Consider the following 11,430-nt stretch of genomic DNA (forward strand, 5'->3'; position numbering starts at 1 on the left):
CGAATCCTCCTTGAAATCATTAACTTTGATTTGACAGCTACGTACAGATCTAAACATTGCAATCTCCAGCGGATTAATTTATTCCGTTAATTATTATTTACGATATATCTACGATAATGGAACAAAATATATTAGGATAATTATTAAACGATCGAATTAATTATTTCACATATTGCAATATTTCTTTAGAATATTTATAATAGAAAAAAAAGAGAAATTATTTTGTTGATATAGTTAATAAATTGAAAATAAAAATTTTATATATTCACTTTTATATATTCTTTTATGTATTTTAATAATATGATTTGTTATGTATTTAAAAAAATTAATCTAATCAATTATATTAATAAAATATATTAAAAATACGTAAAAATAACTAAATGTAATATTACTCAATTGAAAATAATATCGTACGTTCTTCTTCTTTTAAAAAACAAAACAAAAGAGAAAATTGAAATGATACTAATATCGTACATTAATTAGTTGACTATAAAAATAATTATAATAAATTGGATAAATATTAATTAATTATTCTATCCATATTCACTTGGTACGTAAGTAGTACTAGATCTCCATTCGAGTATACCTAGGTAGCGATAAATTAGAATCATGACTTCTTTTTCTTTCTTTTTGGAAGAATCATGAGTTTAATTGTTAATAAGAAAAATGATATATTTATCGACAATTTTTTTATTTAATAATTAAAAAATTATTTTTTAAGGGTGTTGTAATTTTTTTTATTTTTTTAAAAATGTTGATGATGATTAAAAATACATAAAAAAAAAAAAGAAATGACCACTCCCGAACATTTTCGAGACATTCTTTCAAAGCAAGACATTCTGCCAATACAAAAAGGAACGATCTTTTCTTGAATTTACAAATTAAAGCATGATCCCTATCCATTTGTGTACGGTAACTTATAAGGCTGTGCATAAATTTGAGACATACACTTAAACATGACCACGAGAATGTCTTGCTTTGTTGCTTGGGCTTCAGCGCCTCGAAATATCCAACTTACCCTTTGAAAGTTGATGAAACCCTAAAAATCGGGTCAAAAAGGGTAGACACAAATTAAAATTAATTTGCTCCAGGGGGATTGAAGGCAAGATAATTAGGGTTTTTCCTTTTTCAATGCAAGAAAAAGGAAATTGATTGTAATACAGAGAGTAGGGCAGACAGTAGGCGACAGAAAGCACAACCTGAAAGCCTAAAAACACTCAAGAAAGAAAGATGCTACGCCCATAGCTAGACTTGTTAATTAGTACTGTCAAGATGAGTCATGTCAACTACAAAACACAAGCATAGCTACTTCGAATTACAAATATCCCTGATGATCATGAGATAATAGTGTGTATCTGTGTCTCAAAAATATATAAAGGGCGGTGATAATTATAAAAACAACCACAAAGCTAGCTGGCAGCCACTCTTCCCCTTCTCTCTCTCCGAGTCTAACTCACGCTGTGTTTGCTTTCTCCGCGTCTCCTTAGCCTCTGCTTCTGGGGGACTTTCCCCCGCCTCGCCGATACATATTACCTCTCTTACCCACCACTATCTGCTCAAGGAACGACATTCTCTCTCTTATTTTTCTCTCTCTCTCTCTCAGGGCTATAGCTGCTGCCTTGTGGTCATCATCATCTTTATATGCGTGATCCCTGCCATTTTTTTTTCTCAAACGGAAATGTAGAAGCGATAAGAGCGCCAAAAAGAAGACAGATTTTGCATGAACAAAAAGCTTAGATATCTAGTATTAATATTGTTACTTCAATCGGCTTAAAAGGAGGCCAGGGTCTCGACTCTCAACTACCAAGGAAAAGCTCCCTCACGAAAGGGGAAAAAAAAGGAGGGTATCAAGGAAATAGAAAGAGGAAAGAGATGTTTTAGTCTGTTCAAAGGACGTACAGCCAAGAAAGACCGAATCAGGGATGGGAAAAAAAGAGGAGCCGACTGCGAGAAGCTCCCAGGGCTTTAGCAGATTATGATCCATCCCACATCTATCATCATCCATATCAATAATAGCATATCAGTAGTTTGAAGAAAGAAAAAGATTTGACCGAAGAAATCGAGGCCAGAAGTAGGACTACTCTTCCTCTCTTTTTGTTCTTTATTTTTATTTTTATTTTTATTTTTTAATGTTATTATATATTGTAGTACTCCAAGACCAAAGAGAATAAGAATTAGAGGAGGTGGAGAAGGAGACTTCCATGATTCCAAGATCTCACCTCAATCAGAATCAGACAACTCTTTATTCTCTTCCCATCTCTCCCTTTCATTATATTTTTTTTTATATTTTTTTATAACCATTTGCTTCTTTTACTACATATACAAATAGAATCGTGTATGATATCATGTGTAGTACTGTGCTTTGGTTCATTCCAAGCTCTCCCATCAAAACCACTCTTAAAAGTCTCATATCTTTTAAGCTAGGAAGAATGGAGTAAAATATGCATAGTTCTATGAAATTCAAGAAAGATTTGCTTCCCAACTTTTCATAGGAAAAAGTGAAATATACATAAGCTTGCTTCTTCACGAGATCCAATCCCTCAATCCCTCCATACGTTTACACAAAATATATCCACCTTTCTTCCTTCTCCCAGTGCTTTCTGCTGATCCCTCTCCAAACACTACAATATTACAAAGGTACTCAGACCCCCCCCCCCCCCCTCTCTCTCCTTTTTTCTCCCTCTCACTCTCTCTCTCTCTAGCCCGTTTTCAATCTGAAGTACAGCCTTGTATCTCCACCGCTGGTTTAGGGTTTCTGGTTGGTGAGAAATGGAAATATAGCCTGATATGTGTAGTATCTTATTCATGGGTTCCTTTGTGTAGTTGCTTGATTTATGCAATTTGACCATGTATATACGTACCACCTTCACCTTTTACAGCCAGATCTCTTAAACTCTAGCCGAAAACCCGAGAACATTTCATTTTGATTCCTTCTGAAAACAAATCAGGAAAGAAAATCAGTATCATTACTGCAGATCCTGCAAGAGTATATATCTCATACCTATTTTTATTGAGTAACTGTATTTTTATTCAGGGAAGTTATTTCCCATTTATAAGACCGGCCGTCACCTTATGCTTGAATCCCTTTTGTATTATATTTTTAGGGAAAATGTTAATTTTTTCTAATATTTACTTGGTATAAGATCATCTTGCAGATTTTAACTTTGGATGGTGATGCTTACCCTTTTAGACACTACAATTACAGTCGCAGTACTGCCATCATGTCGTAGCCTGTCCAGTATTTTCAGCAAACTTCTAGGATTCTTTTCATCGTTTTTCGTTAAACAAAATTGTTTGGTGAAATTCTTCTACTTTAATTTCTGATCTATTCATTTTTTGTTTTTTATCTTATTTCTTCGTCGCCAATATTCAAATCCTCGACATGTTTCACTTGCTTCGATGCTTTATGGTTTCTGTTTATCATGAAATAATTATACAACAAAAATTCTTTCATATATAAAGATCACTTTTTTAGTTTTCCTGAATTTCTAACTACCTTTCTTTATTATACTATTGTCGCATTTGATGTTGGATCCTGTTTGATTTGCAGAGGAGAAAGCGGAGTATGGCATCATCATCGAATTCTCCATGTGCAGCGTGCAAGTTTCTGCGGCGTAAATGCCAGCCAGAGTGCGTTTTTGCGCCGTATTTTCCCCCCGACCAGCCCCAGAAATTCGCAAACGTGCACAAGGTGTTTGGTGCAAGCAACGTGACCAAGCTTCTGAACGAGTTGCACCCACACCAGCGCGAGGACGCCGTGAATTCTCTCGCCTATGAGGCTGACATGCGTCTCCGGGACCCTGTCTACGGCTGCGTGGGAGTCATCTCTCTCCTCCAACACCAACTGCGGCAACTCCAGATGGACCTCAGTTGCGCCAAATCTGAACTCTCCAAATACCAAAACTTGGGCATCACAAGCCACGGCCTAATAGCCGCCGCTGCCGCCGCCGCCACGAATCACAACCACCAGCAGAACTTGGGGATTAATCTGATCGGTGCCGGCCGCGACCACCATCACTACCATCACCAGTTCTTTCCGAGGGATCAGCAACAGATGATAAGGAGCTTTGATTCGGGAAACAACTATGATGCAAGCCTTTTAGCCATGAACGTCTCAGCAAGCATAGGACAACTGAGTCAGTTTCAGCAACCTAGGGCTGCTACTGGGGACGACCGACGCACCATTGATCCCTCTTAGAGTTCCTTTACTTCCATGGATTAAAAAAAAAAAAACACTTGCCCAAACCCATAATAGGTACATTTCCAAACTCTTACGATAACCATGACATGAATCGGTATTGTTTTAATTATTAATGTTATCCTTCATGTTATTGTGGTAATAACAAAAGTACTACAAATGATAATAGTACTTATATCTACTGTTATTAATTATTATGGTAATTATCCTGTGATAATAACTATTTCGGTGCTAGCGTGGGAGTTTTATCATGAGTTATGACTAAATTTTTGATATTCTGACCGGCCCTTTTTATGTAGATTGCAAGGCAGAAAAGAAGGGTGGGTTACTTTTAGTTTAATGTTGGGATTAGGGTCCTGAAATTATGCTATCTTTTATGTAGTTAAAATATATTTATATAATTGATACAAATTAAGCTTGAAACAATGTAAATAATTAACACGAATTATTTATATATTAGAGAGCTCGATCTTCTGATGATTTCATATATAATACAACAATGTGGGATCATCGACTGAGCTCTCTCTTAAAATTAAAAAAAGAATTAAAATATGCAGACACAATTTCCATTACTGTTGAGGTGTTGACCAAACACCTAGAAAACAATTAGCTAGCTAGCTAGCTGTATAATATCATGTACAGATAGAGGAAATGGCTCTGAAATAATGTATCCGCGCGCGCATGACTAGTTTATTGTCCTGATCAGTTGAGACTGTGTGGTTCAGCGTCCTGACTCTAGACTCTGCAGTCTTTTTTCTTTATGATGATACAGCCTACAATACGCACGGTTGTGTGACAATATATATATACTCACTGCCATTTCAGTGTCTCATACAATTGAACCTCGGTATACATCCCTTTTGTGCATTCATTAAGAATTAATTAACTCGGGAATATATTATTAACTCGAAAATATATTGATCTATCGTTAATATTAATTAATTGTTTTTCTTTTGGTTTCAGATGCAGGGTTTGGACCTCGAAGCTAGGATTCAACTTTGAAAGAAGATTTAGGAGAGAGAGAGAGAGTTGGGTTTTTTTTTTTTAATCTGAATTATTGATACACTTCTATAGATAATTTTGGCATATCTAAGCTAGTTTGGATGTCACTTAATTTAGTTCGTACTTTCAACTATTTTCTGATAATCGTGTTATAACTAGCCAAAAATGTACTAGCTCTTTCCATTTTGCACTGTAATACCAAAGAGTCCGAGGGGTTTGCCTCTTAAAAAGTGCCATGGCAGATACGTACTTAGTCTCTTTTGTTTCGACTCCTTTGAACTTTTCTGATCCTGCACACTTCATGTACAATAAACCGACAGCTATATTAGCCACAAGTTGAAGCACGAAATGTAAGAGCTAAATGATGAACCTGGCATATATATATGTGCACGCATATATATATATATGATATATATATATATAGTCTTGCCCTTTCCAATTAGGAAAACAAAATTTAGTTTTGAATATAATAAGACTAAGAACAGAAAAAATATTTAAATTTAAAAATTTTATATACAGTTATTTTTATATAATTTTTATATATTTTATTAATATGATTCACTTTGTAAATATAAAATAATTATTTATAAATAAAGAAACTAACTCGTTATGAAATTATGATCCGCAGTTAGTTTATTATCTAACCCTAATCTAAAAGTACTGCCTCGAAAATGATGACTTTTCCTATCTCAATATTGGTAACTAATTATTAAAATATGAAAGGAACCCTAATTAGATGGTCAGATCAGGAGTTTAATTAAGGAAATCTAAAACTGGATTGGTGCCACTTACGCACGCATGCACCTTGCTCATGTCACGATTAATTAAGCAGGTAGTACTGATATTAATTAGCGCAAAGGACATGATGAACAAATTAAAAGGGTGACGCAGCGCTAAAAGTGGAAGTACTTACTGAGGATAAGATTGCTGATCTAGCTTCTTGTACCAGTACTACTACTACTAGCTAGCTAGCTAGTACTAGTGATATTATTCATGTTTCATCTGCGAAAACAATGATTCAAATGAGCTTGAAATATGCAACGTACAATAATATGGTTCAATAAATTAACCATCAAGCTGAATGAGATTAATTTGTTCCAATATTCAATATTTGAAAAAAGAATATATATATATATATATAGCATTGTTAAAGTTATAAATTAAGCAATATTTTGATATTATTCCAATAAAGAAAGCAGTGTTTGCTTAGGAATTAATGGGAAAGAACAATTAATATTAGAGATTTTGGTCCAGTTTGAATACAAGAGGTATTAATAAAAATATAATAAATTATTTAAATTTTTATGTAAAATATAATAAATAATTTAATATTTTTTATCAAATCATAAAATAATAATAATATTAAAAAAATAATATTCTAATAATATTTTATTTAACTTTTAACTTTTATTTCATGCCAACTAACCATTCAAATGGTACCTTTATTGCAGTGCTGGCTGATCTACTCTTAATAAAAATATTATATAAAACTTTTTCTTATAATTCACATGTCCCACGCCCATCGATCTTCTATAAAATTGGCATTTAAAAATATTATGGACTCTATAAGGTTTATTGCCAAATGATATGATATTGTCTCGATATGTAGGAAAGAAAATTCACTCGCACAAGAAAATGATGTGTACATATATACATATATATATATATATATATGTGAAAAATGATATTTGTAATTACGGTTGTATTAGTGTCGCATAGTCTCTTTGAAAAAAATAATTAATATGGATCTATATAAAAAAAATTAATTTTTTAAATCGTAAATTTTATTTTATTTTTAAATAATTATGTGGCATTTCTACATTTCGTGACAATACGTAGTATTATTCTATATTATATATATACACATGTTATATTAATTCTTTATAAATTATTGCAATATTTTCATCTTGCAACATTAATATTGCAACCAATTCTTGAGCAAAGTGGAAAGAAAAATAAACATGCATGGATATCTAATCGCATGGCCCGTAGCCATAGGTAGACCATGCAAGTTGCATGCTTATAAATTTGATGCATTTCGGGTCTATGATTTGTTAAAGTTGAAAATATGTTTTCTTAATTAATACGATCGAAGCCGTATAGTGCATGATATTGTCTGGGTGATTGGACAGATGCAGCAAAAGGAATGATTCACACTGCATATATTGCCATTGATAGATATTAAATGCTTGTGCTGATCACTTGTTTCGAGCTGTACTAATTATAAGCGTAAGGCATGTATTTCCCGATCGAAACAAAACAGAAAACGAATAAGGACAAGAGACTGCATGGGCGAAAGGTGGGTGGGAAATTAACTTTGGCAATCCTTCCATGCCATCTCAGTGTGCCAGAAGTATGAAAGGCCGTTGCAGAGGAGATGTCAAGGCCATTTAATGCTCTCACTGTAATGCTATAAGAAACTCCAAATCCAAGGTGGCGAAGAAACAGTACAGAAAAGATGGGAGGGAGGGAGGGATGGACGGACGGAAAATGCTTTTAAGTTGGTAATAATTAATGATCGATCAACATGAAATCAGAAATATTCTTAAATATCAATCACCAATATTCTATCTGATTCAAAACAATTTTCAAACAATAAACGTAGTCAGAATAATACATAAACGTAATTGCAATTGCATGACAATGATGACGTACTTGTGCAATGATGACTTTGCCTTTAAATGCACTTGACAGTAGTGTCTCCCATCTCTCTCTCTCATATTCATCAACAACCAGGCCCTAGTACTACTAGAGCTGACGCATGCATGTATGCCTGACTTTTTTGTCTCGCATGCATGCCTACATGCAGACATGCATGTGAGCATGAGAATGCTAGCTAATATCATGAGGTATATGACCATCAGGATATCGTGCTATATATCATGGCCATGTTATATGTATATGTATATATATATATATACATAGGCGCTTACCATTGACGTATCTTATATATAAGGCTAATATGACCGACTCTATCAAACATGTCAAATTCTGTTCATGGTCAAATATTTCAGCACTTTTCTGAAAAAGTTCATTTGTGTGTATAAGTTTTTTTCCAACCCCAAAGAATATATAAATATATATATATATATATATGTATATGTATATATTAAGAAAAGTTAATAAGATTGGAAAAAGAAAATCAAAAGGACAAACAAATATTCAGTATTTATTGGTAAGGGTGGAACATCATTTGCAACAACAATATATAATAGAGACATGGTCTCTGTCTTTTATTTCTTTTTTGGAGCCATATATATAGACATGGACTTTTTCATTTTCATGAATTGATTAATTCCCATGGTTAATCATTGCTTTCGTTCTATTCCCTTGTCCCTTTAGAAATAGCCTAACCAACCAACCAATCGTCCAAGAAGCCCGTGCCGTATAGTTTTTCATTTTTATAAACCCATGCTGCAGGAACCACCTAATTGCTCTAATATCTAGTATTTGGTATTCTCATTTATATATATATATATATATATATATATATATATATATATTCATACACAATTTACACGTGATTTGAGCATCTTTTACTTGCATTGAAGTTCTAGCTACTTTCATTTTATATATGATTCATTCATGCACGACTCTGAATGCACAAGCAATTTATCTGGGGAAAAGGCATTCTCTGCAGCCAAACATTGTCTCAATTATCATCAGTGCACAAATGTACTGTTGAAGAATATATATATGCACACATCGAACAAGATCAATGGTCAGTGCATGAAACGTTAATGACGTACGTATACGTAGAGGCTTCGGACCTCTCCTTACTTACACGAAACTAGAGTGAGATCAATGATTCAATACGATGAAGAACATGAGCACGAGTATTTCATTCATCAAGAAATTGGAATTCATTTTATTCATGAGAGACAGCTATATTCACACACATCAGTTTAAATGCCACAGCTACCCTAGCTAGGTACATCATCAGTTCATGAATATATACTTCCCATCTCTGTTGAGACATTAATTCAATGTACCTTCAAGAAGGGAAAAATAGTTTACACCTTAGAATTGAAATGGGATCCAAGCCCCTCCCCATATCTAATGTTGGTTACAGCTTCTTGTACTGATTTCTTTGGCGGGACCTTCTTGTACTAGTTGATAATTTTGAATGAAGAAATACATCATATTGAGTAAACCCTAAGTTGAATTCATTTTATTCAGAGACTTTGTCTATATTATATTCACACGCACATGAGATTCAATATATATATATATATATTTTAATGTAACCCTATTTTTTATTTTTATTTCTTTTTGGGTTTGTTTGAATGGGTGACATGAGGTGAAAGGAACGGTTTTAAAGGTAGCGGGATATACCGACACAAGCACGCCTTACGGAGCCAAGCTTAAAAAGCAAATTAAAGGGTTTTAGCATTTAGTTCTGGTTGTCCCTCTGAGACGTAGTAGTACCATACCCATCCCCTCACAACCCAGATACAAAAAAATATTTACTACTCAATGCAGCATCCGCATTTATTGGACAGTGCCAACACCTGATCACGCTATCCTCTCTCTCCTCTCCTCTCTCTCTCTCTCTCTCTCTCTCTCTCTCTACGCCCATTGGTATGAATATGAATGTATGACTTGACTTATCCTCACTCTCTACAATCTGCGCAGGGCCCTTGACTATTCTTCCTTCTTTCTATTCCCCATTTTACGAGTTTGGCATTACACACTTTTCAATAGTCCTTTTTTTTTTTTCCTCTTCTCTTTTTAAGTATACAGAGACAAATAACAGAGAGAGAAAAAGAGTGAGAGAGCAGGTCAGAGAATAAAAAAAATAAATAATGATAACCATATCATTATTTTATTATTTTATTATATTTTTATTTAATAATTAAGAAAATAATTATTAATAAAATTATATATTTTTTAAATTTTATTTTAACAATTAAATATATTAAAAAATTTAAAAGAAAATAAAAAAATAAATATATTATAAATAATAAAATGGTGATAAAATAGTGTAAGTCTATCGTTATCCCAAAAAAATAAAGAAAAAGAGAACATTTCAGAGCAACACCTGTTACATCTCTTTCTCCACCTTACTGTCTTCTTTATTTACGTGCTTTTTGTCCCCCTCTCCCCCTTTTCCCCCCCGGCCCAATTTCCCACCTTTTCCTTCTAATAAATCAAATCAACACCCTTTTTACTACCAACAACACATACAGCTCGATCACCTCTGGTCGAAAGTCCACAAAGCTTGCTTTACAAAGGCTATTTCCCTATGCAATGACGGTCGGTGTACGTGGTGTTTATTGTGGTGGCAAGTCGTGTAAAATTCTAAGTTTGACTGGTTTAACATGTACAGGTTCTGTGGTGAAAAATGAAGATATATAGTAGATGTAACGTCAGGTCTTAAAGGCTAGCTGTGTATCAGGTTATCAAAAGGTAATAAAGAGTACTATGCACTGTGATAGTTGATCTGAAAAATGCATGCGCAGATTTACAAGCTGTAGGAAATGATAGATGAAAGTTTGATGAACATTATAATCAGTTATGAAACAGATCTCATTCATTTAAGTGAAAAATAGCTAGCTAGCATATATATCGATCGAGTAACGTCTAATTAGGAGCTAAACGATCACGTTACTCGAAAATGAGTAGCAGGATCTTTGGGTCAGGATATTATATATGTGTGTGTGAACAAGAACGAAGACAAGCAGAATTAAACAGGATATATGTGTGTGTGTGTACACAGACACTCAATATATCGACCCATGCCCTGGCCCCTGGAAGTGGAGTTCTGCACACAGAAATGCCTCTTGTGCATGGGGTTTCACTTTCTTAAAACAATTCATTTTCTGCAAGGTGGTTCTATTCAGCCCCACTTTTAGCCACTCAAGTGGGGGTGTGTACCCCAAGTACATTTTGGGTTTTGTTTTGTTTTTTTTTTTTTTAAATGTTAAAAAACAAAGACATAAATACACTAATGATAATTACTTATTTAAATATTTTTCAAAAATAAAATGCACTAAAATAAATTTGTCATACACTAGAAGTGAGTGTATTTTCTTTTCTAAAACAGCACTGTTATAGCCATAAAAAAATTATAAATAATAATTTTATAATTTAACGTAATTTCATATAATCTGTTAAATTTATTTTAAAATAAAAATAATTTTATAATATAACAAATTAAATAAAATTATATTAATTTATAAATTATTTTTATATAATTTATTTATAGTTAAAATATTTCTATTTTTAAA

General features: G+C 33.3%; 1 protein-coding gene across 3 annotated transcripts; it reads left to right on the forward strand.

The window, feature by feature from the left end:
* The first annotated feature begins 1,379 nt into the window (after positions 1–1,379).
* On the forward strand, positions 1,380–5,458 carry LOC122305253 (protein ASYMMETRIC LEAVES 2-like). Of its 3 annotated transcripts, none has more exons than XM_043117634.1 (3): positions 1,380–2,071; positions 3,551–4,255; positions 5,162–5,458. In XM_043117634.1, the coding sequence occupies exon 2, from the start codon at positions 3,566–3,568 to the stop codon at positions 4,196–4,198; it is 633 nt and encodes a 210-aa protein (XP_042973568.1). In that variant the 5' UTR covers positions 1,380–2,071; positions 3,551–3,565; the 3' UTR covers positions 4,199–4,255; positions 5,162–5,458. The 3 variants fall into 3 exon arrangements, with proteins under 3 accessions (XP_042973568.1, XP_042973569.1, XP_042973571.1); XM_043117635.1 differs by lacking the exon at positions 1,380–2,071 and adding an exon at positions 2,078–2,637; XM_043117637.1 differs by lacking the exon at positions 1,380–2,071 and adding an exon at positions 2,645–2,986.
* The last annotated feature ends 5,972 nt before the right edge of the window (positions 5,459–11,430 follow it).

Source organism: Carya illinoinensis, chromosome 3 (genome assembly GCF_018687715.1).
Source record: "Carya illinoinensis cultivar Pawnee chromosome 3, C.illinoinensisPawnee_v1, whole genome shotgun sequence".
Taxonomy (NCBI): domain Eukaryota; kingdom Viridiplantae; phylum Streptophyta; class Magnoliopsida; order Fagales; family Juglandaceae; genus Carya; species Carya illinoinensis.